General features: G+C 38.2%; 8 protein-coding genes across 8 annotated transcripts; 2 read left to right on the forward strand and 6 right to left on the reverse strand.

Moving 5' to 3' along the window:
- The first annotated feature begins 1,117 nt into the window (after positions 1-1,117).
- LOC111215759 (trihelix transcription factor ASIL2) lies at positions 1,118-2,698 on the forward strand. Its single transcript, XM_048779977.1, has 2 exons — positions 1,118-2,218; positions 2,423-2,698. Exons 1-2 carry the CDS (start codon positions 1,447-1,449, stop codon positions 2,434-2,436), a joined length of 786 nt encoding a protein of 261 aa, XP_048635934.1. The 5' UTR covers positions 1,118-1,446; the 3' UTR covers positions 2,437-2,698.
- Positions 2,699-3,179: 481 nt separating this feature from the next.
- LOC111215760 (LOB domain-containing protein 21-like) lies at positions 3,180-4,227 on the reverse strand. Its single transcript, XM_022719819.2, has one exon. It carries the CDS (start codon positions 3,974-3,976, stop codon positions 3,275-3,277), a length of 702 nt encoding a protein of 233 aa, XP_022575540.1. The 5' UTR covers positions 3,977-4,227; the 3' UTR covers positions 3,180-3,274.
- A 233-nt stretch (positions 4,228-4,460) lies between these two features.
- On the reverse strand, positions 4,461-7,253 carry LOC111215761. Its single transcript, XM_022719820.2, has 3 exons — positions 6,588-7,253; positions 4,969-5,937; positions 4,461-4,868 (listed from the first exon to the last, which is right to left on the reverse strand). Exons 1-3 carry the CDS (start codon positions 7,059-7,061, stop codon positions 4,791-4,793), a joined length of 1,521 nt encoding a protein of 506 aa, XP_022575541.2. The 5' UTR covers positions 7,062-7,253; the 3' UTR covers positions 4,461-4,790.
- A 184-nt stretch (positions 7,254-7,437) lies between these two features.
- Positions 7,438-9,232, reverse strand: LOC106345536 (B3 domain-containing protein REM10-like). The gene is made up of 5 exons (XM_013784730.3): positions 9,048-9,232; positions 8,693-8,972; positions 8,522-8,631; positions 8,107-8,448; positions 7,438-8,044 (listed from the first exon to the last, which is right to left on the reverse strand). Exons 1-5 carry the CDS (start codon positions 9,123-9,125, stop codon positions 7,790-7,792), a joined length of 1,065 nt encoding a protein of 354 aa, XP_013640184.2. The 5' UTR covers positions 9,126-9,232; the 3' UTR covers positions 7,438-7,789.
- Positions 9,233-9,871: 639 nt separating this feature from the next.
- LOC125609084 (B3 domain-containing protein REM10-like) lies at positions 9,872-12,107 on the reverse strand. The gene is made up of 4 exons (XM_048779978.1): positions 11,811-12,107; positions 11,630-11,736; positions 10,343-10,684; positions 9,872-10,266 (listed from the first exon to the last, which is right to left on the reverse strand). Exons 1-4 carry the CDS (start codon positions 12,097-12,099, stop codon positions 9,997-9,999), a joined length of 1,008 nt encoding a protein of 335 aa, XP_048635935.1. The 5' UTR covers positions 12,100-12,107; the 3' UTR covers positions 9,872-9,996.
- Positions 12,108-12,621: 514 nt separating this feature from the next.
- On the reverse strand, positions 12,622-14,396 carry LOC106345571 (ferritin-2, chloroplastic-like). Its single transcript, XM_013784752.3, has 8 exons — positions 14,036-14,396; positions 13,812-13,895; positions 13,655-13,715; positions 13,486-13,573; positions 13,321-13,382; positions 13,137-13,202; positions 12,990-13,053; positions 12,622-12,896 (listed from the first exon to the last, which is right to left on the reverse strand). Exons 1-8 carry the CDS (start codon positions 14,317-14,319, stop codon positions 12,838-12,840), a joined length of 768 nt encoding a protein of 255 aa, XP_013640206.2. The 5' UTR covers positions 14,320-14,396; the 3' UTR covers positions 12,622-12,837.
- Positions 14,397-15,386: 990 nt separating this feature from the next.
- Positions 15,387-17,500, forward strand: LOC106452645 (protein trichome birefringence-like 32). The gene is made up of 5 exons (XM_013894804.3): positions 15,387-15,959; positions 16,054-16,225; positions 16,446-16,645; positions 16,730-16,888; positions 16,967-17,500. The coding sequence occupies exons 1-5, from the start codon at positions 15,460-15,462 to the stop codon at positions 17,307-17,309; spliced, it is 1,374 nt and encodes a 457-aa protein (XP_013750258.2). The 5' UTR covers positions 15,387-15,459; the 3' UTR covers positions 17,310-17,500.
- Positions 17,501-17,781: 281 nt separating this feature from the next.
- Positions 17,782-19,559, reverse strand: LOC106345570 (dehydration-responsive element-binding protein 2B). The gene is made up of 2 exons (XM_048779976.1): positions 19,257-19,559; positions 17,782-18,956 (listed from the first exon to the last, which is right to left on the reverse strand). Exon 2 carries the CDS (start codon positions 18,915-18,917, stop codon positions 17,973-17,975), a length of 945 nt encoding a protein of 314 aa, XP_048635933.1. The 5' UTR covers positions 18,918-18,956; positions 19,257-19,559; the 3' UTR covers positions 17,782-17,972.
- Between the last annotated feature and the right edge of the window lie 649 nt (positions 19,560-20,208).

A 20,208-nucleotide genomic window follows, 5' to 3' on the forward strand; every position in this document is an offset into this window, starting at 1 on the left:
TTAGCCCACTCACCTCTTTCCTTTAACTATATCCCACCATCTTAAATTTTTCCAATTCCAAACTCTCATACGTCCATCGTTACTACATCCTAACGTACATGACCCCTCCACATGAATACCCAAAGTTTCTTATTATGTTACTATAACATTGGGCGGACGTACTTACTACGGTACGGGGTCATGAGCCCTACCGATGTCAAATGGGTGGGTTGTACATGGGTGCCCCCCTGTCCAAATTATTATGGGTTAATATGGACATATCCATAATAGACCAAAATTAAATGGATTTAAATGAACAAACGCGATTGGGTTCATGGGCAATGGTCCATTGGGTAGTCCAAATAACTAAAATATCTAGGTTTAGAAAATAGGGAGAAAAAATACAGTTTTAATTTGTATTACCAAAATCATAAAATCGAGTTTTTTGTTAAAACTAAAAAATCACATTTTCCTGTAAAAATTGTATTTTCTCCATTAAAACTATAAAATCGTGTTTTTCGTCAAAACTGCAAAAACGCAATTTTCCGTTAAAATTATTTTTTTTTGGTCAAAACCGTAAAATCACATTTTTCTGAAATCAAAAGTCATAATTTTCATCAGAATCACAAAAAGATTTAAAATCAATTTTTTTGTCAAAAATTCAAATTGCAAAATAATAAAGTTTAAGTCTATAATATATATGAAATTTAATATGTTTTCATCTTTTACAATAAAAATTAGGTTATTTATATTAAATGGACGTCTGAACTCAATAGACATCCCAACAAATTATGATCTTATATGATCTTATTTGGGTGTCGGTGGCCAAAGATATCCAGCAAAAAAACACTTTTATATAGACATACCCAAATGGGTCCAACCTACCCATTTGACATCTCTACTCCCTTTTGATTTTTGTTTTTTTTTTCTTGTTGAATAACATTAATTAATTTGACTAACTATTGTTAGTTTACTGAAGAAAACTGAACAGAACATGTGCCCCAACAAAAAGTTTTTTTGCTGTTTTTAATGTTGTGTCCCCGATTAAAAATGTTTATAGATCCGCCCCTGATAGGTAGAGTTTTACAATGATAAATAGACTAATCCCATCCAGTTGATAACAGCAAACACAATCGAAACCCAAAACCGTCATTACGTAAATCACCCGTCTATGAGTTTAATTAAGGTACTTTAGTCATATCATTAGCACTTACTTAATTACGAACTAAACAAAGCTTTACAAAATGACCAATACTAGTGGGACCCAAGTTAGGACCAAACCGGGTTCGATGTATGAATTAGAGATTAGTTCGGTTAGAAAACGATAATCGCCGTTGCTGACGTCACCGCCGGTAATCAACCAATCATAAAATCCGATTTCTCTTCCTCCTATCCTTTATCCTAAGCCTCTCCTTCTCCTCCTCCTCCTCCGCGCACGTTAGCCTCTCTCTCCCTCCCTCCTTCCTAATGGACACGACGCCGGAGACTCAATCGAAGAGCGGCGGCTCAAGCCGTCTCCCGCCGGGACGCGAAGACTGGTGGAGCGAGGACGCGACGGCGACGCTGATCGAAGCCTGGGGAGACCGATACGTCCACCTCAGCCGCGGAAACCTCCGGCAGAACGACTGGAAAGAAGTCGCCGACGCCGTCAATTCTCGCCACGGCAACAACGGCCGGCCGAAGACCGACGTGCAGTGCAAGAACCGGATCGACACGCTGAAGAAGAAGTACAAGACGGAGAAGGCGAAGCCTTCTCCGTCGTCTTGGTGCTTCTTCGACAAGCTAGACTTCCTCATCGGCCCCGTCGCGCTGAAGAAATCCACCGCCGCCGGTCCTGCCGGAGTTTTCAAATCGCCGTCGACGAAGGCTGGTTTGAAATTGAATCAGGCCGGATCTATTTCGAGTGGAAGCTCTCTTGACGACGATGACGATGACGATGATGATGACGTGGAGGGTGATTGGGGGTTTGTGGCGAGGAAGCATCGGAGAGTGGAGGATGAAGATCTATGTCCAGATCCGGGTGAAGGATCGTCGTGTAGGGAGCTAGCGAGAGCGATTCTGAAGCTAGGAGAGGTGTACGAGAGGATCGAGAGCGCGAAGCAGGGGATGATGATTGAGTTGGAGAAGCAGAGGATGGAAGCTGCCAAGGAGATTGAGTTACAACGTATGAACATGTTGATGGATATGCAGATGGAGCTTGAGAAGTCTAAGCTTGGCAAACGTAGAGCTGCTGCTTCAGGTTTTTAAAAAAAAAATTATAATCTTTTTATTGGTCTCTCTGTTTAAGCAAATTTTGAATTATATATGGTAAAGTTTTAATTTTTATCTCATGTTAAAGATTGAATCTTGAGATGGAACTTTGGTGCAGTTACTCTAAATTATGTTTCTTAAGGTTGTATTATAAGTTTACTGAAAACTTGAATTGTGCTTTGTTGATGTACAGGTAAGAAGTTGTAGTATTTAGATTGTGGAGAAGCTATACTGTGTTGAAGCAAGGAGCAATGGTTGGATCTGAGAGCTCATATAAATTGGAGAAACTTTTATTTTTCTTAATCCTTAGGTTTCAAGTTAGATCAATGTTTTTTTTTCTTTTACCTTCTCTTCTCTACCATTGTAGGGTACTTTGATAGCAATGCAGATTGGTGAAAGAAATGTAGTAATCTGACATATCAAGATGTACTTTTGTGAAGTATTAATGTTTGAGGGGCTTGTGTATTAATTTATGTGCAATTAGTCTTTTTGATTAATTAAGTTTCAGGAATAGCTATACAAACTTAACACACAATGAGCTCCAGGAAAACAACAATACATCATTGATCAAACCCACCACAAGCTATTTGATTTGGCTTTTTGCTTATGTGATTTTGCATCAATCTAGAATCTCAAGGACAAGACTCTTGTGACACTCTGATGGACAAGAAGTGACACATCAGGTTGTATTATTGAAGCTTCTCAAAAGGAAAATCTCAGAACCATATCTATCAACGTTTCATGTTTGGTAAAATTGGGGGCTGACATTAGCATGTGCTCTCTTCTTTAGACCTGACTTACAATGAAGAAGCTCTGCATCTTAAAAACAAGAAACCTAACTTTACTCATCATGGCCTACCCGCTTGGTCCAAAACTGGTAAGGACACTCATCATCTACGTTAGTCTGCTCATTTTGCATTTAATCTCAGCTTTTATACAAAATGATGAAGTAAGCAAATGATTTTTCATATTAGGATTAATATTACATTAGTGAAGATAACTTATTAGCAAGTGAAATACATAGGATAAAAGAGATAAGAGAGGCCTATACAAAAGGAGGCTGTCCAATATCAAACAAGTAAGCATCAAGACCAGACCCATCAAGCAGCATCAAGTCACTATAAGGCACAAGATCAAGAAAAGCAGCAAGCTGAGAAGAATCATCAACCAAAGGAGACAACAACACGTGGCTGTTGTTGTTGTTGACACCACCAGCAGCATTATGGGCAAGTAGCCGATTGCGAGCAACGGCTATATCATGTTGAAGCTCAAGCATCTTCTTCTGAAGAGAAGCTATAGCTCCAATACAACCGTAGACAGGATCCTTGAGACGAACGTCAGCTTCATAAGCCAAGGAGTTAACGGTCTCTTGTCTCTGCTCTTCAGGAACCTCGCTGAGAAGCTTACTGACGTTGCTGGCTCCAAAGACTTTATGGACTTTGGCGAAAGTTATCTGGTCGCTTGAGCGGAAATGAGGAGCGAAGATGCAAGTGGGCGTGCATCTTCTCTTCAAGAGCTTGCAAGCTGCACATGAGGAGCTTGATCTTGGCTCATGCCCTCTCATCTCAAACCTTCTTTTTGGGTGGTAAAATGTTAGGCTATGGTTGATTGTAAGGTTTATCTGGTGGTTCCCTTTATATATTATTGGATTCTTTATTAGCATTTTTGTGTGTGTGTGTGGAGAAGAGTGTTGTTGTAGTAATTGAGAAGGGAACATAATGGGACAAGGCATGGGCCTATTCATCATTTTTGTGTTGGATTGATCTTTTCTTTTGCTAATTACATGATTGGCTCGTGGGTTTGAGTTCTAGCTCGTAGGTCATAAGTCACAATCATGTAGTAGTTTATCTTTGAGATTTTGGTATTGAGTATAATGTTGAAAAATCAAAGGATGACGTTGTAAGAGCAGAGAGAGAGCAACTGAAAGTAACTAATCAGTTGTTTGAGACTTTGGTTAGACGAAAAAGTCAATATAAAAATGAATATGATATAGATTTCATTCACATTGGTATTTATATCATGGACTATATAGAATGTGCATATTTAAGCGAATAAATCATAAGTTGCACATAGAATTTGGAGTGTGGAAATGGAGAAGACAAGACGTTTGACAAGATAAGTGAGGGAATGAGAAGCCCACCACCACCACCACCACCGACCCCTTCACTATCCAGATTCATTCTTCTTCCTCCTCTTCTACTCATCATTCATTATCATTGTGAATATACCAATCACAAGAAAATTCCATCTTTTGTTAAATCAAACGTTTATAATACAAAAATCCTAACAATCTTCAAAAATTTCAACCTTTGTAAATAAGAATAGCAATTTTACAAAACCAAAGGAACTTGAAATCTTTTAACCTATGTAAATGAGTACAAAGAAACTTGAGTTTTTTTAAAGAAACTTGATAATCCATTCCTCGTGAGGCAAACATGGCAAAAGAATCAACTCTTTTCTAAAATTTATCAGATAAGATAATAATCAAACTGCCTGAAACTGAAGATTCTGCCAGAAATTGCGGCAAGGCTGATGATAGCTTTCTTCCAACTATAAATTCCTCAGGCCGAGAATGTCAGGAAAAAACCAGATTTTGCTCGATCATGTTCTTGTTTCTTCACTATATGGCAGTAGTTAATCTGGTCTCATAACAAAAACAAAACAAAAGATGGAGTCTACTGTTAGTCATCTCACATTCATTTCGATATAATATAGAGAGGGTAGTGATGTGAACCAAACCTCCATACGGAAAAGACTAACTGGTAAGACAATCCCAGCACCAACTGAAGTTCTAAACGTCTCCATGAACTTTGGAGCACTCAAGTTTCTAAACTCATTCTCCGTTAGCTTTGCCGTATTCCCCGCACAAGCAAACACATGACCGTGTACTCCTCTCTCTCTCAACCACCTCACCGGCAAATCAAATGAGAGATCCGCAAACGCAGTCACCGCAGCGTCTCCTCCAACAAAATCTCTTTCAACATCACCCTTCCTCCTCGCCTCGTTGGGACCGAGTCCTCTGGTACTGAACCCCCACAGCGCCGATGGCCCACTCAAAGAGCACACAGGCGATGAGTTCCCACCCAAGAAGAACCTCTCCGGCACAGAGGAAGCGCGGTTCCTGTATCCGCTTCCCCACGGAAACGAGACACCACCAGACACACCAAAGTTTAGAGCAGCTCGGTAAAACCCTAAAGGAACAGCACACCGAAGATCAATCTCCTGCTTGAAAAACCGTAGGCTTCTGCTATCAGGGGCAAGACCACCGATCTGAGAAGTAGAACTGAAAGCGTACCCACTCGTCGGCCTCAGGTAAGAGTCTCTCTGGTCATACTTAAAAGTATACTTCAACGCAGAAAGCAGACTATGTCCCAGCTGCCTCCTTATTGACTCTGAAGCCAACCGAGACGGGTCTATGAGGCTACGCCACGCGACAGTGTAGACAAGCTCGTGATACTTGCTAGAGAGAAGACCGAGAGAAAGTCCGAGAGACCTTTCTTTATAAGAAGAAAACTTAAGCCAGTCTTGCGTCGAGAGGTAAAGACGAGAGCTAAAAGGAGTAGGGAGTCCTTTGAGCCTAGGGAGATACATCCCCAAGCCAACCTCAGCAGAGCTGTCGAGTCCATAGACCATAGACCCGTCCCATATATCTCCATACCCGAAAAAGTTCTTGTACTTCAAAGATGCTTCAACGCTTGATGACTTAGCCTACAACAAAGAGTATCATCAACAGTCATGTCCAAGTCTACAATTTTATCAAACAAGATCGCACACAAGTGAATTGTTAAGATTAGAACTACGCCTGTGATTTTGAACCGAACCGGAAATTGAAATTTCGGTTAGTTCGCTTAGAAGTACGATTCGATTCGGTAGATTTTCTTAAAATATTCAGTTTTCGGTTCGGTTTAGCAATCGGTTATTTCGGTTTTCTTCTTTTAAAAAAATAAAAAATTTATAACCAAACCATACCGAACTAACCAAAATAACTAAACTAATCAAATTTAACCGAAATTAATCAAATTTATTGAACTTTTAACAAAAATTATACCAAAAAATCTGAACCAAACTAACCAAACTAATCAAATTTAGCTGAAATTAACCAAATTTATCTGAACTTCTAACAAAGTTAAATCATAATCTAACCGAAATCAATGATTTTTCAAAAACTGAACTAACCGAACTATCCAAACCTGAACGGTACTAACCAAAATAACCAAATTAATCAAATTTATCCAAACTTCTAACAAAATTAAACCAAAATCTAACCGAAATCAATGATATTTCAAAAACTGAACTAAACCGAACTATCCAAACCCAGTAACCGGAACTAACCGAACCAAGCCTAATTAGAGCAATACCTCAGCTCTAGTGTAGGCGCCGATTTGGCCGGTGAGAGGGTGTTTGCTCTCGACGACTTCGATAACCACATTGGTTGTACCGGGAAGCTCAGGAGGACCGGAATCGAGCGTAATGTTGACGGAATCGAAGATATCGAGCGCTCGGAGATTCGAATTGGCAACCCTAGAGGCTTCTAGAAGCTCCTGCAACGTGTTCGCTTCCCTGATCACAGCTTCCACTTCCGCCTCGATGATGTGGTCCTTGGTCTTGCTGTTTCCTTTCACGATCACGTCGTGAACGCGCACAGGCACAGGAGCGGATCTCATGCGACGGAAGAGCGATTCCGTCTTGGTTCTGTACGCGTTGGATACTGTATCCTCTTCGTCTTCCTCCTCTTCTTCTAGTTCTCCTTCGTCTCCGTTCAGTTCTTCTAGTTCGTCTTCTGGTTCTCGGGTTGGTGGATTCGGGTCGAGGTTTTCGGTCGGGTTCGCCATGGGACACGGAGGGAAGCAGCTGAGAGTTGGATTCCGGGTTCTCGGGCAAATCGAGAAATACAATTTGACGACGGCTAGAACTAGAAGAAGTCTTATGTAACCCTCTGGATCGCTCAGAGGGTTTCTTTTATCCTCCTTGTCAAGCACGTTATTAAACGATGTCGTTGAAGGTTATAATTAGCAAAATTTAATTCTAATTTAATTAGTCAACTTCACAATAAGGGCTTTGCAAGGTTCGCTGATTGGTTGTAAATAAACGAAAAAACTAGATCAAAACATGAGCTAAACAGAGATTTGTACAAGGGAAATAATCAAAAAGACATATGGTATATGGTTTGGGTGGTTTGTGAAATTATATTCATACAGTTAGTTACAGATTTTAATCAACTCTATAAAACAAAACCCATATAAAGAAGACTTGTGTCCAAAAATAGCATCTCTCTTCAATCTAACCTCACTAGGGATCCTGATAATGATTCTTATATGTCTAAAAAGCATCAGATTATTGGAAGGTTATGAATACTTGATAAGTCTGAGTTGCCCCCAAAGAAGCTTTTGATGAGATTAGCAAAAAAAGAATTGCAATGTCAATGAACTGGAGGAACATCAGGGTAATGTCTTTTTCATCCTAAACTGCTAAAGCCTTGCATGTTACAAGCCAACCGAAAAACAAATACAAACTACATTGCACGTAGATATTACAGAAGCAAAAGAACTCAGATAGAGTTTCAGACTTTGGTGCAGAACTTAAGTAGATGAGTAGCTGTTTCTCCTTCTTCCTTGATGAGTTCCAGCGTAAAGGACTCACCAGCCTTCACTCCATTAGCTTTACAGAGCTCTCTCCACCCTTTCCCCATTCTCATTGCTCCATTGTTATTATCAGGTTTAAGACTCGTTGTCCTCTTGATACCGTATCTATCCACAAGAATTATCTTCCTTGCGTTCGTGATACCATTCGACTTCAAAAATGCCGCTGGTAGACACTGCAAACAAAGACTTAAAAACATTACAACATTTCAGCTACAAATGACTGATGAAAACTTACCAACTTAGACTTCCTGATGCTGTATGGTGTGAGAGTTAATGTCAAGAATCTGTCTTGGCTTGTTGAAGAAGAATCTCGGAGACAGTCTCGGTTGTACACGGACGAACACAACTGGAGAACAGGCTTTGTACCCGTCTCCACAAGTTTGAAAGTCAATAAATCATTAGATCTTCTCCTATTTTGGCGGCAGAATCTTCTCCAGCCAGTTCTGATGTACACACGACCATGTGTTTTGTGGTAACTCATGAACACTTTCCATGGTTTCCCGTCTTCATTCAACAGAATGATCTCGCATTTACGATTCGTCAATCCATTAGACCTTGAAAAGCCTCTTGGTAGAAACTGCAAAGTTTAATATGTTGTTTAGGTTCAAAAAATAGTAAGTAAATGCAAAAGCAGAAGCAAAAGCTTTCACCAGCATATCTCTACTTAGATTCGACGCGGTGACACGAGCTACAAAACAGGAGTTATCTGATGGAGATCCTTCTTCTCTTGTGTCTTGATGATACTTCTCCGAATCTGAATCTGTTTCAACTTTACAAATAAGAATCCAAACAAAAGTAAATCGAGTTTCAAAGTACTTTACCGGAGAATACTTGTATGACGTCATCATATAGAATCTGACAGCAACTAGGTCCAAAAGACGTGACGTGGAACAACAAGTCTCCATCACGTCTAAAAATAACTATGTCCCCGACTCGGAGACCATGACCGTTGGCGAAATTTTGCCAGCCTCGGGTGAGTCTCCGACCGTCCATTTTAACTTCCCAGGTCTTATCTGAAGCGTCTGATGTTAGTGTTACCACCGCATTGTCCTCGTTTGTTGTTCCCCTTATGTGCTTTGAGAAGAAAGTCATTGGAATGTTCTGAAACAAAAGAAACTCTTAGAAAAAAGAGAACAAACAGAGCCATGCATATTCAGAGAGAGTGAGATAGATTACGAGGTGGCTTTGAAAACTGGGAAGAAGAGGCTTGAAAAAATGTGGATTGGTCGGTGAGGAAGCTGAAGCATTTGCCATTGACGATGATCTTTTTTTCTTCTTTAGCTTTGGTATCTTTTTTTTTTCCTCAAGTTATGCTCTGATTAGATTTTAAAGAGAAAAATTTTTGGTTACCAAGACAAGCCATTGTTCTCAAAACGACACGTATAAAGTATCTGACTCCCGTATAGGTGAGCAAGCTGGTACCTTTTCCACTGACGACAGCTTTATTTATTATTGAAAAAAGAGTTTTTTTTTATGTTTTCAATAAAAAAAAAAAGCTTAAACCTTTGATGTCGATTCGTATTCTCCAAATTTTTCTCTGTTTTGGTGGTTTCTCAAAGAGAATCTTTGTTCTATTTTCCGTACCGTTTTTTTGTTCTCAGGGTTAGACTTGCATTATTAACAGTTTACCATACTCTCACAAGGGTTAAACAAAACAAAGAAAAGAAGCTTATTTCTCCGACCAAAACTTAGACGTCACTATAAACGATAGAACAGTACCGTATATGACACGGTAAATAATTTCACCAAATGAGAAACTAGCTACTTTTATCCGTAAAGACCTTGTTCTAAAAGACAGAACAGTGCCGTATAGCACAAGGAAACGTTATTACAAACCAAGTCAGAATCACCTGACCAAGAGCTGCATGTTCCTTAACCCTAATGCAGAAGCATTTAGTTATTCAGAAGCACTTGGTCAAAATGCCACTCCCCTGCACCAATTATTTAATCACAAACCCAAAAAAGAAAGTGCAATTGCAATTTTTTCTAAAGATATGATCTTGAGGGGCTTTCACTCCTTTGTTCATTCCAAATTACCAAAGCCTTGCATGTTACAAACCAGACAAAAAAACATAAACATTGCAAGTAGATATTATATAAGCAAAACAAACTCAGAGAGAGAGTTTCAGGCTTTGGTGCAGAACTTAAGTAGATGAGTAGCAGCTGTGTCTTCTTCTTCTTCTTCTTCTTCCTTGATGAGTTCCAGCGTAAAGGACTCACCAGCCTTCACTCCATTAGCTTCACAGAACTCTCTCCACTCTTTTCCCATTCTCATTGCTCCATAATTGTTATCAGGTCTAAGACTCGTTGTCCTTTTAACACCATATCTGTCCACAAGAGTTATCTTCCTTGCGTTCTCGATACCATTCAACCACACAAATTTTCCCGGTAGACACTACAAATAAAGAAGACTCGAAAAACATTAGATCATCTCTGCTACAATATGCTGACATGACTGATGAAAAACTTACCAATTTAGACTTCGTGAGACTGTACGGTGTGAGAGTTAATGTCAAGAATCTTTCTTGGCTTCTTGAAGATGAAGCTCGGAGACAGTCTCGGTTGTGCATGGATGAACACAACTGGAGAACAGGTTTTGTACCTGCTTGTACAAGTTTGAAAGTCAACAAACCATTAACTCTTTTCCTATTTTCGCGGCAGAATCTTCTCCAGCCGGTTCGGATGTAAACATCACCCGTTGTTTTGTAGTAGATCAGCGACGCTGTCCATGGTTTCTCATATTCATTCAGTAGAATGATCTCGCACTCACGATTCGTCAAACCATTAGACCTGGAAAAGCCTCTTGGAAGAAACTGTAAAGTTTATCAAAGAGTCAATTATTCTGATTAAAAAAAAGTTCATAGACCATCCCCAACCAATTCAATTTTAAAAATCTCTGTTATAGAAAAAAACAAAAGATAAAAGTTTTTGCTCCAATATATATTTTCTATAATAACTATAAATAAAAAAATAGCACATCGGAGTAAAAGCTTCTCTATAATAGAAATGATCACTCTATATTTTACTCTAAAATATAATGAAAAGTTGTGTAATGAATAAAAAATAAAAACTTTATTTATAAAGTAATGCTTTTATTTTTTGTTGTTATTTTATTTTTTTTTTCTTTCTATTTTAGATTAAAAAAGAGAAAAAGACTAGAATAGCACTAAACCAAGTTTTTGTTCCCAAAGTAGCACTCAAGGTTCAAAGTCACAAAAATAGGTTTCATTAAAGAGGTAAATATACATTTATATCCTTTGGGTTAATTAATCCAAACCTTAGGGTTTAGAGTTAAGGGGTGGGGTTTTGGAATTAGGGTTTAAAATTTTATAATAAATAAATACTAAAATAAAAAATAAAAATTTTAAAAACAGTTTCAAAAAGTATTTTTAAATTATAAAAAGAAAATTTGAAAAAAAAAATAAAAAAAAAATTAAAAAAGAAAATTTCAAAAAAAAATTTATAAAAATTTCGAATCTGAAAACATGTAATCTGAAACTATAAAAAAAAAATTTCATTTTTTTTATTTTTATTTATTTATTTTTATTTATTTTTGTTTGTTTATTTAATTTTAAACTAAGGGTATTAAGGATATTTTACCCTTTAATGAATGTCATTTTTGTGACTTTCTCCTTCTAGTGCTATTTTTGAGACATAAACTTCAAAATGTGCTATTATTGACAATTGCCCATTAAAAAATGGTCTTTAGCTTTATGTTTTTATGGAGAAGTAAATCAAATGCAAAAGAAAATTGTTACCAGTGAATCTTTTCTTAGATTAGTCGGGGTGACACGAGCTACAAAACAAGATTTATCTGATGGAGAGACTGATTCTCTTGTTTCTTGATTCATCGCTAAATCTGAATCTGTTTCAGCATTGAAATGAGAATATAAACAGAATCTTAAGAGTCAACCGAGTTAAAAGTACTTGAGATTGTACCAGAGGATTTATGAAAGACATCATCGTATTGTATCTCACAGCAACTGGGCCCAAAAGTTGTGACATGGAACAACAAATCTCCATCATGTCTAAAGATGACTATGTCACCGACCCGGAGATCATGACTGGTGGTGAACTCTTGCCAGCCTTGGGTGAGTCTCCGACCGTCCATCTTAACTTCCCAGGTTAAATCAGAAGCGTCCGATCTCAGCTTTACCACAGCTTTATCACCGGCGTTGGCATTGCCCTCGTCGGTTGTTCCCTTTATGTGCTTAGAGTAGAACGCCATAGGAATGTTCTGCAACGAAAGAAACTCATAGAAACATCAAACAAGCAGACTCGTGCACGTTAAGATATATAGAGAGAGAGTGAGAGAGAAAGAGATTACAAGGTAGCTTTGAAAACCAGGTAGAAGAGGCTGGAAAAAGTGTGGATTCATAGGTGAGGAAGCTGAAGCATTTGCCATTGAGGAATACTTTTTTTTTTTAACTTGGGTGTCGTTTCTTGTTTATATTTAAGCTCTGTTTTGAAATTTTAAGAGTTCCAAAGCCACTAGGTAATGTCTTCAAGAGAATCAAGAATCATTGTTCACTTGTTCTATAATGCCACGCCGTAACTATTGCGACAGTCACATTAAAGCAGTGGAGTTTTACATTTATTCTCAGCCTACTACTTCCCACGCCGATGCAAAATTTCTTACTATTGCGTCAATCACATTAAAGCAGTGGACATGCATTTATTCTCATTTCTCAGACTATTACTTGCCAAGCCGTATCAGTATGCAAAAGTTGTAACTATTGCGACAGTCACATTAAAGCAGCGGACTTTTACATTTATTCTCAGACAACTACTTACATTTAACAACACACGTTCTTTTAAACAAAACATAAGAAGAAAGAAACAAAAAAAACAAATATATTATCCATAAAGACCTCGTTATAAAAAGATAGAACAGTGCCGTATAGCACAAGGAAAAAACACTATCACCAAATCAGAAACATCAAGAGCTGCATGAAACTCTCCTTCCTTAACCCGCATGCAGAAGCTCTTGCTCATCCAGAAGCATTTGGTCAAAATGCCACACCCCTGCACCGGGAAATTTAATCACACACCCAAAAAAAGAAAGTACAATTGCAATTTTATTAAGGATATGATCTTGAGGGGCTTAAAGGGACTTACCATGACCCTTTCCAATCCTTCTTAGCTGTGCAACGTACTCTGAGATTTTCTTGATAGCTTCGACCTGTTTTACGTTTTATGAGACGATCATGTACTTTCTCTAAGTAATGATGAGTATACAAACTTGTGTGTGTGTTTTTAATCTACCTGCTCTCCTAGAAACTCAGATTCGACAAAATCAACCAGCTGAACATCGTTGTTTTTCACACCCACCTGTAGGATCAAACAGGAGAGATGAAATCATATTCATTTTTTTTGTCTCAAGGCTATAACCTATAACAGATAGTACTTAATAATCATACAATTGACGAAAAAATGAAAAACATCTTACACTTTGCAACTTGAGAAGCTTTTCATTTGTAAGTTTCTCCAAAGATAGTGCAAGCTCCATAGCTTGTTAATAAAAAAAAAGAATCAGAATCATCAAGTGCATAGCTGTATATACACAAGGCTTATTTACTACTTAAAGATTATCAAAACTTCTGCAACAACTTACCATACAATGCATCACCTTTCTCCTCGTGATCAAACTCAGAGAATGGCATCAGAATAGACTGCAGCTTCACTCTCCCACCACGCTTGTTCTGAAACACCAAATCCATCAAACACTACAAACACCAATAAAGGGCCACATAGTTAAACTGATAAAAAATTTAAAGTTAGACCTGGTACTCCATAAACTTCTCAGCGTGACCCCGTTCTTCAGTAGACGAATCTTTGAAGAAACTATCAGAGAAAACCAACAACAACAGCAGAAAGGTGATCATCCCATAGAAATTAACCCAAAATACAAATATAGTTCTTAAGATTAAATAAACTCACTTGGCGAAACCTTTCAAACCAACGTTATCTCGGTCAAAGTAGGCATACAAGGCATGATAGATGTATGAGACATTGTACTCCACACTATGTCCATAAATAAGATATGTTTAGATATTCAGACACATCATCACGTATTAACCCAAACACACCATGATAAGAGATCACTCTTAGAGTTTGATAAATATTAATGAAGACAAAAACTGAACAAGGGCAAGGGCAGTTACTTGATCTGTTCGTTAACAGCAGATTCGGACTCGTCCGAGAACTTGTGGCGGGCCAGAGAAGTCAGAGGAGTTGTGGGAACGAGCAGATCCATATCTTTCTTCACTTCCTCAAAAGGCTCGAACACAACTCCGGTTAAAGACTTTGTGCTCGTTCCTTTCGCCGCCCGAACAGACAACCTAGATCCACGGCACGTGGTGGAAGGAAACAGAACATTCGACGGTGGAAAGAGATCTCCGACACCGGAGTTCAAGATAGAAAGCGCGGGAGAAGCCTTAAGCAACATGGTTTCTTAACTAAGATCTAGAGAGAGCAACGAAAGATGGAAAGATATATGTAAAACGTCGGAGCTAGCAAAACGGTACTGAGAGAGAGGGGTTTTAAGAGATGGCGAAGGCGTATGGAGGGGGTGACGTGACTTTATGTTAGTATGACACGTGGAAAGAGAAGACTTGGCTTGTGGCAGACGCGTGGTGTCTCTAAAATAGGCTTGTGCCTGCATTGTGGCTTCGTGTAAATTATCTAACGTATAAGAATATGATAAGATAATCCCGTGACACAGAGGTTTGAAAAAATGTCGATTGCTGATCACAATTTATACAATGTTTATCGTTTCACAGTTTCAGGTTTTGGCGTCAAGCAACCTACCACAAACCCCTTTAACGAGAGACCTTCTAATTCCACAAGAAGGTTAGGACTTAGGAGAATCATCCAGCTTTCTCCTTAAACCACCTAGCTGACTCCTTTTAATATCACAGGCAAGTCATATAAATGAAACTGAGACTGAAGTTGATCAAACCAAATGACAAACCTCAAACCTCCACTTATAAAAAAAAAATGGAAAACCTTTTTTTTTTTTAAATGGCAAACCTTCCCTATATAGTTCATGAATATTCCATTATGTTCATTTATCTATATTTTATTTTATTTTGGTAAAATTATCTATATATACATTCAAGGTAAACATGTTAAATATGAGAAATGCCCTTTTCTTCATCCCACTTGACTAGTAGTAATGTTCCAGATGCAGAGATGCTATCACTCACTATAGTCACACAATTCAGATCGGCAAATTCAGGCGAATCATGAAAAAATCCAGATACAAAAAGGGCCACATTATAATACTTCTATAAACTTTTTGTTTGTAGTTCGAATTAAATATAAACACAGTCGTCGTGACAACTCATGGTAAACCACATGGGTTTTGGTTTAAGATCGTGCAAATGGCACACTTGATTAAAAAAACTGATTAAACAGAAAAGCTTGCTGAAAAAAACATGAATATAAAGTATAAACTCCAGATTTCATCTTTAACGAAACAAAAACTTTTCATTTCAAAAAGTTTACCCAAAAAGAAAATAAACTTTTCATTACAAATTAATACAAAAATACAATTAAAAAGCGAAGAAGAAGACATAATGAAAAGATGAAAAACATTATTAGAAAGAAAGAAATAATGACATCGTCGTCGTTACTGTCACCGTCTTCTTCGCCTCTCCGTAAGAAACGCCGTCTCACTCACTTCTTCTACACCGTCCTCGCTTTCATCCTCCTCGCCGCCTTCATCTACTGCCACGATTTCCTCTTCTTCTCTCGCCGTTCCCTTCACTCCCCGACGACTACGACGATCCTCCACCAAGTAAACGACCCTCCTCCTCCGCCTCCTCCTTCTCCTCCTCCTCCGCCGCCACCGACACCATCTCCTCCGCCGCCTTCTCCTCCACCTCCAGCTTTTGCGGTGGGGAAGACGCCGGAAGGATGCGATGTGTACAGAGGGCATTGGGTCAAAGACAAGTCAACGCGGCCGTTATACAAAGAATCGGACTGTCCGTACATCCAGCCGCAGCTCACGTGCCGCGCGCATGGCCGTCCCGATACAGACTACGATTCGTGGAGATGGCAGCCTGACTCCTGCTCACTTCCCTCGTTAGTTTCCAAATTTTTAGCTGAAACTTAGATTCAATTATATAGTGATCGATCTTCAGATCCGGTTTGCTCTGTGGTTGTTTGATTGTGTTAGGTTCGACGCGAAGATGATGCTGGAGAGTCTAAGAGGGAAGAAGATGATGTTCGTCGGAGACTCCTTGAACAGAGGGATGTACGTCTCTCTCGTCTGTCTTCTCCATTCTCAGATCCCGGAACATTCCAAATCCATGGAAACCTTTGGTTCCCTCACCGTCTTCTCTCTCAAGGTATCTCGTTGAAGCCATTGAAGAAACAAACGTTCTTGTTGCTAAGACCTTCTCGGACTCTATTTTTTCCTCTATAACTTACGCCAAAATAGAGTAACTCTGTTGGAGCAAAAGCTATGTTATAATAGAGTTACGTAAATTATTGAAGAAAAAATAGAGTCTCATTGGAGATGTCCTAAGGCACGATAAGGATACTGATCGGTTCCTTTTTTTAATGTAGGATTACAATGCAACGATTGAGTTCTACTGGGCACCGTTTCTCCTCGAATCGAATTCGGATAACGCTACTGTTCATAGAGTGTCGGATCGGATTGTGAGGAAGGGCTCTATCAACATTCACGGTAGGCATTGGCGTGGCGCTGACGTTGTTGTGTTTAACACTTACTTGTGGTGGAGGACTGGTTTCAAGATGAAGATCTTGTATGTACTACTACTAATCAATGAAGTTTATTAATTTTTCGAATACTAGTGGTTTTGATTGTTTATTGGATTTGTTATTTGAAGGGAAGGTTCGTTCAAGGATGAGAAGAAGAAGATCGTTGAGATGGAGAGCGAAGATGCGTACCGTATGGCGCTCAAGACTATGGTTAAATGGGTGAAGAAGAATATGGATCCATTGAAGACGAGAGTCTTCTTTGCTACCATGTCCCCTACTCATTACAAGTCAGTAACACTTAGCTTAAATAGATGAGTTAGCTTAGTTTTAGTTGCAAGAACATCTTTTTGATCCTCTATGATCAGGAGCGAGGACTGGGGAGGGGAGCAAGGGAAGAACTGCTACAACCAAACGACGCCGATCCAAGACATGGACCATTGGCCATCGGACTGCAGCAAAACGTTGATGAAAGTGATCGGAGAGGAGCTAGACGGGAGAAAGGACTTTCCGGTGACGGTGCTGAACATTACACAGCTCTCAGGGTATAGGAAAGACGCGCACACGTCGATATACAAGAAGCAATGGAGCCCGTTGACGAAAGAGCAGCTAGCGAATCCGGTTAGCTACTCGGACTGTATACACTGGTGCTTGCCTGGTCTTCAAGATACTTGGAACGAGCTTCTCTTTGCTAAGTTATTTTATCCTTGATTCTTTTTTCTTTTCTTAAGATTTGTGATTTTTTTTGTAAGTTATGGTTTTTCTTTTTTTTGTTAATTATGTATAACGCTCTTGTTATACGAAGAGGGTGAAAGAGTTACCCTCTCCTGTTATCTAATATCAAACTCAACAGATGAGTTTCAACACTTATTGAAAGAGTAAAAGACTAGAAAGTTACTATACTTTTCAAGGTTCCAAAAATCCGTTGCCGAAACGATTTAAAAAAATTTAATTTATGTGATTAAAAGTCGGTTTAAAACGTTCCAAATCTGTTAAATCAATTTAAATAGATCTAAATTAGTTTAAATCAGTTAAATCAAACAATAACGAAATTTACAGATTTATCTAATTTCTATTTTTTTATATCGAACTTGTATATTTCATCAAAAGAATTTATAATCAAACTAAAAACGGATGATAAAAAAACTAAAAAATAAAATAAATATATAATATAAATGTAAAATATATTTAAAAATAAATTAGTAATTCGTTAGTCTAAATCCAAATAATCCTTGTAGTTGATAGTCCTCTGTAAAACCATAGAGGTTTCTTTAACATTGATACTTTTAACTGTGAAATCAAATAACTAACACCCAATTTATTGTTGCTACTATATGATCAAATACTCTATTGCTTGCAGACCACTTCATGACTTCAGAACTTTGTCAAAGATCCATCCAGAGAACTCAAGTTGAATAACTCATGATTATTGTCTTGTGGCTCTATCGGAAGAGGATGTGAATCATATCCACCAGGGTGTACTACCTGGCTTTGGTTTTGGGACGGATCATGACCGGTTAACAGGCCTACATCAATATCACGAAGGAGTTCATCAATATCAAAAGAATCATCCGCATCCCAAAAACCCTGCTCGTTTTGCATATCACCAGGCCAACCATAATCCGCAACAGTAAGCATATCTAACTCCTGCCGCGGCCGTATCACTTCTTCCTCCTTCGGCTTCTCTAACCCGTTCGACAGTCTGCTCCAATACTCCTCATCAAACTCATTCAGCCTTGTATACGCATGATCACCACATACTTCCTTGACATCTTTAATCTCACTAACTGGTCTAGTTTTACAATCAACATCCTCTTGCTCCACACCAAGAACCGCCTTATCCTCATCCCTACACACCTCACTCTGACTTGACGTACTAGTAAGAGACTCAGAGCCAACACACTGCTGAGGAAAGTTAAGCCTAGCTAAAGGACCGTACATAGCCATAGCAGCTTCATCATAAGCAGAAGCAGCTTCTTCGGCCGTAGGGAAAGTGCCGAGCCAAAGCCTGCTTACTTTATTAGGCTCACGGATCTCAGCAACCCATTTACCCCAAACTCTTTGTCTAACTCCTCTGAAGCTAGAGTGAGAGTTCTCCGGTCCACCTTTGCCTTTCATACAGCCTTTCTTAGACCCTTTAGCAGGAGGTTTACGTTTCGGTTTCTCTCCTTGTTTTATAGAGGAAGCGTTAACAGAGTCGTTGTACTCTTTCCACTTCTTAAGTCTATCAGCTACCGTTGTACCGTCTGCTCTAGCTCTTGACTTCCTCTTCCTTGATATCGATACTGTATGGGTTCCTGTTTGGTCATAAACTGCCATCTTCTTCTTCTTCTTCTTTTCAGACGTAAATCAAATAATCTACAAGAGACCAAAAAAAAGCTTAGGGCTCAGAAAACTCTCTCAAGTATTCTAGAAAACAAGAGAACGATCAAATCATATAGAATTTATAATAATTAAAGACACGGAAACTACTTAGCCACCAAGTATGTTTTTTCCTTGGCCATCAAGTTTGTTTTGTCTTTTATTTATAGAAAAAAAAAGGAGGAAAAATCCAATTTTCTTTTTAACACCTAATCGTGGGGACCAAGCTAGTTAAAAGAAAGCGTGTAACAAAATACACATAAACCCTAGAAGATTGAATAGAAAATTTCGACGTACTTATTGGAATTGATAACTTCAAAGTTCGAGTCGAATCTCTTCTTCAATGGTCAACAATCACTTTTCCTTTTTTTTGTTGCTGTTGTTCGATTTGTAGTTTGTATATCTTCTTCGCGTTCGTTCTACTGTCTCTCTCTCTCTCTCTTTTTCTCTTTCAGATTTAAAGTTCTATTCGACAACGGGGTCGAGGGTATTTATAAACCTTCTCTGGATAATGCGAGACTAGTCAATGTCTCATATGTTGACACGTGTCTTAATCCTCACCACAAAAACGCGTTCTCGATACGGGTAAGCAATTGAATCCTTAGCATAGTTGATAACCCTCCCTCCCCCCAGGCCCCCACACACACACAAGAGACATATTTAATTCAATTAATTTTTGACAATGATATTATATTCAGGATACACTTTATAGAAAAAAAATTGTTTTATAAAGATGTTGGTTTTTTTTTTTTTAAAGAAATTGTAAACTCTAAAAAATTTAATTGATTTTATTGAATTATTATTAGTTTAAAATTATTGAAAATTAAAAATTACAGAAAACGATATAATTTTTTATGCTAGTTTAATATATTTTTTTAATATGTGTAAAAATAATAAAAAAATTATTTTTTTATAAAACGGAAGGAGTATTTGGTTTTGATATGCGAATTGAATATGATCATATCGTGTGTGCTGCACTTTTTTTAGGAAAACGCTTTCTACGCATATAATACTCCCTCTGTTTCATTAAAATATAACTTTAACTTTATCAAAAACTGTGTAGCCAATTGTGTTTTTATTATTTTTGTTTATAATTAAATAAATTAGTTTAAAATTATATTTTAATAATTTTATGTTTAGAAAAGATAATTTTTTAATATGTGTGCAAAGTACTAAAACTTTATCTATTATGAAGCAGAGGGAGTATAGCATTAGAATGTAAAGACATCAATAAGCCGTAATCTGGTCA

Source organism: Brassica napus, chromosome A5 (assembly GCF_020379485.1).
Source record: "Brassica napus cultivar Da-Ae chromosome A5, Da-Ae, whole genome shotgun sequence".
NCBI classification, from domain to species: Eukaryota; Viridiplantae; Streptophyta; class Magnoliopsida; order Brassicales; family Brassicaceae; genus Brassica; species Brassica napus.